The following is an 8,276-nucleotide window of genomic DNA, read 5'->3' on the forward strand; positions in this document are numbered from 1 at the left end:
AATCTAATGTGATAATTAAGAGACTTTTGATTACGGGGTTTCCTTATGCTCTTGCGAGTATGCAGATGAGGCTTCAAACGTTAATTTCACCACTTCCTCAGGACAAACACATAGACCAGCGTTGCATTTACATTTGGCGGGGTCATCACAATCATCAACTGTTCTGCAGAGACCAGGTTGCCATAGGTCCCCTGCTTCGACTCCAACTTGTACACCTACCACAATTATTTCCTTAATTATTAATTAGAAATATCACATGCTTATAACATATATTATGTATGTGGCAAGTTGCACAAGTTTAAAGAGAAAAGATGATCAGGGAAATATGAGAAAAAGTGAGCGAAATAAAAGTTATTCGAGCAAAGTATTTTACCAGCAGATGCAACCAATAAAGCAATAAGGAAAATCAGCTTGAGTGAACCTTTCTCCATAGGTTTTCAAGTTTTTAATACCTAAAGAAAAATGATTATGATCGTTTTGCACTTGCAGTGTCTCCAAATTTACGAGTATATATAGTTGAACTTAAGAATTGTTTTCAATAATTTTAGGTCTTGATAAGGTTGGATGAATCTGAAAACATTTTTGTAATAATTGCATATCTGTAAAGGGTTGGGTTCAACGAATCGTCTCATGCACGAGTTGCAAGTTTTACAATTTGTGCAACATTAATGGTTTGGTGTCTAATATTACTTCTATTTCATGCCTTAAATGATATGATGTCTAAAATTAGTCAGATCTTGAGTCAAGCCTTATAATTTAATTTCTATTTTACTAGTGCTCTCCAAACCTACAATTAGATTAATTTAGTTGAATTTGGGTAAATATTAAATAGAACCTAAAATATGACTTTCAAGAAGAAGAAAAAAAAATATACATGTTTAGGGAAAATATCAGCCCAATTAAATATGTTAGGATATGTCACAAACTTTATTGCAATTTTGGCCTATTACTAAATGAAAGGTACGAGAGATTACCATCTTTTACTCAAGCTTATATTTTTTACTTTTTGAAGGTATGTTAGAGCTCAATGTTAACAAATAAAAGGATGTATGAGATTAAAAGTGGTGAAGAAATCATTTTTTAATGGAAAAATTGGCACTAATAAGTGTCCCAGATGTGGGGCACATTTCCATGCCAGCCAATCGAGTCTCAATTGATGGAGAGATTTTTTAATAGAAAATTTCATTTTAATCCTTAAAAAAGATGAGTTTTAGACTATAACATTGTGTTCAATTTTAGTCCCTAGTCCATTTAATCATCTCATTTATTAGTTATATTTTGATGTTTTATTTATCTTTTTATTTCTATTTTAATGTATTAATTACATTTAAATTTAATTTATAATAATATTTTAATGTCTACATTTAGGCAACTAATTTTATTTTTATTTTTATAATATATAGTCCAATAACAATTTTGTATGTTCTTCATTTAGGAACATTAACATATTTGAGTATTTCGGTATATCCATCGATACAAACATATAGGTACATTAAACATATACATATATTTTGGTACACACATTTGAGTTTTTATTTATTTATTTTTTTTATTTTTTTAGTGCAAGGATATATTTTACACTAAGGCGATGGGGGTTTGGTTAAGCCACACAATGAACAACTTAATTTGGTATCGAATTCGCCATCTACTAGATTCAAACATAATATCTCTCATTTATTGACTTTGATGTACATTAATTCAATATATTATATTTCGGTACATACATTTTGGTACGTACATTTCGGTATTGACATTTAGGTACATTAATTTAATATAATACATTTCGGTACATACATTTAGGTACATTAATTTCGGTACATATATTTCGGTACGTAAATTTTGGTACGTATATTTCGGTACATACATTTCGGTACATATATTTTGGTACATACATTTTGGTACATATATTTCAGTACATACATTTAGGTACGTACATTTCGGTACATACATTTTGATATTGATATTTAGGTACATTAATTCATTATAATACATTTCGGTACATATATTTAGGTTCGTTATAATATTTTTCGGTACAATCACGTAGGTATAAAAAAGTCAATTATATATATTTCAGCACAACACAATCATGTATTTATATATTTTGTATCACAAATTTCTTTTAATATTTTCTATGTTCATTTATAATTAAAGAATATGTGCATATTAATAAAATTAAAATTTAATGTGGAGAGATTATATAAAAATACACATTAAATAACAAAAATTGAATATAAATTTTGATAAAAGTACACTTCAAGGGATTAAATTGAATATGTAATCTAGCACCAGATTTTTTTTTTTTTTTTAAATTTTAATCTTTTGCAAGGACTAATGTTCAAAAACCCCATTTTTTAATGTGATCGGAACACGAAGTAGTATATTATGTGTCTTTGTACAAGTGATGATATTCTTATGTTAAAATATTAATAATATAAAAAGTAAAATTTTCCATCACTTATATAATAATACGTAGAGTACCATTTGTATTATGAGTACAAGGAAAAAATTTTCCAATCGACGGAAGTGAGGGTGGTTGTGAGATAATTGTAAAGCTACATTGGTAAAAGTTGACAAAATCCAAAGTAAAGGGAAGTTGGTGGAAATTAGGTTAAAACTATAAACGGCATTCTTATAATTTGCCCAAAAATAAGTACGACTAGCTCTTTCCAGTCTTTGCATTTACATTCAAACTTCATTCGCTGTATTATTATTGACTAATATAACATTGGGGAGAAGAAAAGTAAAAGATGGAGGAAGGCTAACTATCCCGAATTCCTGACGAGTGAAAACATAAAACACATGTACTGCGGACCTTTCTCTATTGCTAATTTTCTATCTAGAAGAGGAGGATAGAAATCAAATCCTGAAGGGTTTTATTTTTCAGTGCGCATAGCATATACAAGCTTGAATGCTGAAAGTTGTGTAAATCATATATACAGATTGAACAAATGCATCAAGAGGAGCACAGTCACAGTTTTTAGCAACTTGATTAGTGTGTCTCCTGATGAGCCACTGCTTCCACTTCGGTGTGTCGGGTGAAAAGCTGTAGAGAAATTCACCTGAGATGAGCCTGAAAAGAAATACAACATTAGTGAGTATTTACCATAAACTCAACATACAAAAAAGTGTGTATGGGAAGCAAATTAGAAACGAAAAGAGTAGTTTAATTAGACTTACAATTGTAATTAACCCATCCAAGTTGTTGACGGGCTAAATCATATACCACAATCTTATCTCTCAGAACAAGATCTGCAATCCAAGTTACAAAGCAACTATAATAATAGTAAGAGTAAAGACAATAAATACTGGAACATTTTGCTGAAATTTGTAATAGTGTTGAGGCCTAACCTCCTAACACCGTGAAGCCTCGGCTTGCTTCCCGAGTTTTCTTGAAACCTAGACACCACATAGCAGCACCAACCTGTAACCAATAGAATAGAACAAACCATTTAATTTACCACTACATACATCATTAGTACAATAATATTCATTTGCTTTGAACAAATAGCATTTTTTTTTTTCTTTTGGTTAGGAAACCTTACATGAGATCCTGAATATAGCAGGTAATCTTGTGGTGTCAAAGTCATTGACGCAGCAGCTGCAAAGTTGAGTGTGACCGAAGGAAATGACTTCCCAAAACTGAAAGGTTAATGGAAATACATTATGTCATTGCGTTTTCTTTAAGAGAGTGACTCTATGTGAGAAAAGGAGAGAACTGACCTGGTGTAGATCAGATAACATTGTGACTTTCCTGAAATGATGGGAGACACAAAGTTGGAAGCTGAAGTTATCTGCACAAACAACAAACACAAAATCAGTTTCGAACAAAGAATAGAGATTGCACAACCACATACTCAAGAATGAGAGGGAAATGATATAAAAGAAAAAAAAGAATAGAGCAAGTGACAATGGCAATCAAACAAAGTAAACAAACATACCGCACGAACAAGAGGTTCATATGCCTCTTCTACAAAATATGCCAACGTGGTTCCAGTGTCAACAATGGTAACTCGGTCATCTGATGTTCTGAAAGCTGCTGGATCAATGGGCAAGATTTGCCCATTGACTGCAATGCTTTCAAGGTTGATTGCATAATAAGACTTTCTGAAATAGAAATTAAAACTAGTTATATTAACTCAAAAATATGAAATATTCATCAAAAGTACCAATTAAACAAAAAAGTTCAAGGACAGAGTGCTTACTTGGGGACAAGGGGAGTATACACAATACTCGGCTCCAAAATCTCCCCCAGTACAAGTGTACCTCCACCAACGCCATCTCCCTTTAAACAGTGGGAGAAGACATTCGGAGTTATCCCTCGAGAGGATAACTGTGATACGACAGACAATGCGCCTTGGCTTAATCCCAATATCCCATTGAGTGAAAGCTCGGTTTGAGCCAAATTACCGGACACCGTGGTCGAACACCTGATTCAGAAAATATCAAGGAAATAATGTTCACAACATCATCGTCTTTTGCTATACTAGCTATGTGGCAACACTACCAGGCAAAGTACACTAAATAAAGTATACCTCAATTTAGCATTAATTCTAACAATTAAGCCATAATAAAGAGATGCTGAGCATTTTCAATTTGAGCCAAGATGCTATGAAATTTTATTATTTATTTTACTCACCCGAAAATAATGGGTGTTGAAGATCCATGTGCAACTTGGTAGTGCACCGGAATCATATCAAGAGAAAACTCATCTGATACGAAATAACCGGTGGTTTCTGCTCCGCCCATATACGGAATACTATACTCACACTGGTTGCTCTCGTCAGAGCAATGTTTGCACCTTTGGTCCGAACAAGGGAGCAGTCCCGCCGTAGAGGAATTGTCATAGTCATAGAGACTAATTGGAGTCTGTTAAACATGTTAAAGTGCACTTAGGAAAACGAAATAACAGAGAAGATTAGCATTGAAACTAAACTCCTGTAAACATATACATAGTTATGACCTCAATCCAAAAAATAAATTACACTTCAATACTATTAACTACATTGAAGGATTTGAGAAAATGAAGAAGAAAAGAAGAACATGAAGCAAGAAAATGAAAGGCTTTGTATTCAGTAAAAAGAAATCAGGAATCTTTACAAATCAAATGAGCTGCAGAGCTATTTATACAACTAGAATCTAAGCTTTACTTAGCTCGGAAGCCTTTAACTAATTATGTAACCTCTCCTAACTAACACTTGTAACCACTTTAAAGACCTGAACCAGTTACATAAGGCCATATACAAATAATCACTTATCACTACCCCCACCCCCCAGAAAAACAAATCTCAAATGGGGAACCCCAGTTTTGAGATTAGCACATTGTCTCACAAACACAGGACCATGCAATCCCTTTGTTAGAATGTGTGCAACCTGTGGGCATGTACTGAACAATACTATCATCCTTCTGAAGGTTACGGCTGAACATGATGTGTGGACAGATCCATTTGTGATGACAATGGACAATCTGGAAGATTTCTTAACTGGTTCTGATTGTGGGAATTCGAGATATCGAACAGCACGCGAAAAACAACCTCTACTTTTAGACCCACAAAAGGTGGCTCTGCTAAACAGAGGACTATGAAGTCATCTCCGTACACTTTTGATGGAAGTTCACCAAAACAGCTGCTATTTATAGGAGTTGTACACGGTGAAACTGAGAGCTGGATGCGTTTGTGGACAAAGAAGGAAAGGATCTCAGGGACTATCCGACAAATACTATAAGCATTAGGCATTGAAACTAGAGCTTGGGGTTGAGGATAAATAGAAGCATTAGGCATGTAGCTTGCATGAGGTGGAATCATATTCATAGCAGAAAATAATTCAAAGAGACCATGTGCTTTCATCATTGAGCGGCTTCAAGAAACTTTATTCCAGAAAACCAAACAAACAAATGAATGCAGGGATTACCCTTCGTGGGATTACTCTGTGGGATTTACCCTTTGAGAAAATGAAAAGAATAAAAGAGGAATAGGAAGTAAGAGAATAAAAGATTTTGTGTTCGGTAAAATGAAATCAGGAATCATTTACAAATCAAACGAGCTATTTATACAACTAGAGTGTAAGCTTACTTAGCTAACAAGTCATACGCCCTTTGTAACCTCCTCGCAAACACTTCTAACACTCTAATGACCTGGACCAGTTGCATAAGGCAATATACAACCAACCACTAAGGACACATGCCAATAAATACCCCAATATCTACGACAATAGACAATTAATTTTGTACCAGTCTGCAAATGTCTCTAAACTGTTGTGGCAGAGATTTGAACCGGCAAAGTTTAAAAACTTAAAAAAAATAGCATGGCAAAGTTTAAAAACTTAAAAAAAAAAAATAGCGTACAACGAAATAAAAACAAAACAAAAACTTACCCCAAGTCCAGTAAATCGAGGGCATACATTGCAGGAACTGCAGGAAACCCAAAACACCTCACTGCCCGTGTCAATCAACACATAGAACTCTCTTGGTGGAGAGCCTATTTTCACCTTCGTCAAATAGATCCTAGATTCATAAAATCATGCAGGCAAATTTGTCATTGACTTTCTATACAATTAAAATTTTGATAAAACCTAATTAGAGACTAAAATAGAAGAGAAATATGATATGAGAACTTGCCATATTTATGTCTGAGAAAATGTATGTAAGTAATGGTACTACCTCAAATTGCTATAACTTTCTACAAAATCTAGACAAAAGTTACACGAGTAGAATGTGATAAGGTAGTGACACAAACTGCTATAATTATGCCTGTTCCTATACAACAGCCTCCAACATATAGATAGGATCAATTTCTAGCAATCAAATAAGTAAATGTCCTGCGCAGTTTGAAGCAAGAAAAACCTAAAACTGAGATTACCCGTCCGCTAAACCTTACCATACAAAACACAGGATAAAGGATGAAAAGATTACCCCATGGGATAGTGGATATGTTTTGGTAAGGCGACCGACACGTTTACAACCCCACCCAAAAACTGGTGGTGCCTGACCGTGTCCTGTGCTTGGAGCTGCTCTAGCTCGACATGGTGATTCATTGGAAAGGCTCTATGTAGATGAAAAACATTTCCGGCAGAGACACCAAAGATAGAAATGACAACCACCAAGGCAAAAAGCATGGAGGCTCCCCTTCTCCTAAGCAAACGAAAAAAATAATCAATCTGAATTGTAGTTAAGTGTCTATGGATGCAGTTACTAAGTGATCATAAAGCTAATTTACTAGTTCCCCATTTGGGTACATGCTCATGTATATCATCTTAGTACATGATACATGCAAATGATTTCATATTAGCATTTTTCTGCTTTCCTTACTTCACACAAGCAAATAATTTCATCACGTATACTAGAACATAATTAACTGGTGCCACAGAGCAGGAAAACTGAAGTAAGATCATCTCGTTCGACTCTCAGCTATTGAGTATAATTATCCCCAACAAATTAATATGGAATCAGGAAGACTTAAATCTTTGAGTAAGGTGCCTAATTTCCAAAACCATGGCCACAGAATAAGCCACAACGGCTTCACGAGCTATCAAGATTAAATTTTTAAGAAAGGCGCCTCTATCAAATGTTTTAAGGACTTAACAGCCAGACAAGGTACGTGATCAGTAACATATCAATCAAGATGTAAATGTCAGAGAAATACGACTAGCTAGCACAGAACTGCTCAAAAAGAGCAATAGGACGTCGTTCATGTTCAACAAACAAGAAAAGTCCAGATTGCATTTCAAGCATGCATGTTCTTACAAAATCAACATCACAATCAATACTACATCTAGTTTCATCAAACACTGGTAACCAATTTCTTAAATACCTGACAATGTACAGATTCTGCAACTCCATTTTCTCTATGCGAGCAGCGGACTACCACCTCCCGGCTTCCATCTGGACTGGTGACTAGATTTTCATTATAATTCCTTTCGGTAGTTGGCATTAGTTAGTTTTTTAAAGCATAGAGGGGCTTGTTGGATGTTGGACCATAATCCAATGGTTAATAGGTCTACAAAGTTAATTTAAGGATTGCTTGGAATATAAATAAGATTAGGATTTAGTTAATAGCTATAGCTTGTACCCTACGTAAAGTTAATATATTTCGAATTTCCTTGGGGAAAAGAGCTCCTAATTCTATCCTATTTGGAATGAGATTTGGTGTATCAATTATCCTTGGACTGCAAGGAATTCTAATGACATTATTATGGGAAGATTCATTAGGGTTAAGTTCATATAAATACAAGGCTAAGGTCCCTGCTCACAACACACAGAAAACTCATATGAACGCCCCATT

At 34.4% G+C, this 8,276-nt stretch overlaps 1 protein-coding gene across 1 annotated transcript; it reads right to left on the minus strand.

Moving 5' to 3' along the window:
• Positions 1-2,927: 2,927 nt before the first annotated feature.
• On the minus strand, positions 2,928-7,925 carry LOC137707656 (aspartic proteinase 36-like). The gene is made up of 11 exons (XM_068446568.1): positions 7,806-7,925; positions 6,908-7,152; positions 6,370-6,499; positions 4,637-4,866; positions 4,203-4,427; positions 3,939-4,104; positions 3,721-3,791; positions 3,543-3,639; positions 3,349-3,421; positions 3,178-3,249; positions 2,928-3,070 (listed from the first exon to the last, which is right to left on the minus strand). The coding sequence occupies exons 1-11, from the start codon at positions 7,923-7,925 to the stop codon at positions 2,928-2,930; spliced, it is 1,572 nt and encodes a 523-aa protein (XP_068302669.1).
• Between the last annotated feature and the right edge of the window lie 351 nt (positions 7,926-8,276).

This window comes from Pyrus communis, chromosome 11, assembly GCF_963583255.1.
Source record: "Pyrus communis chromosome 11, drPyrComm1.1, whole genome shotgun sequence".
NCBI classification, from domain to species: Eukaryota; Viridiplantae; Streptophyta; class Magnoliopsida; order Rosales; family Rosaceae; genus Pyrus; species Pyrus communis.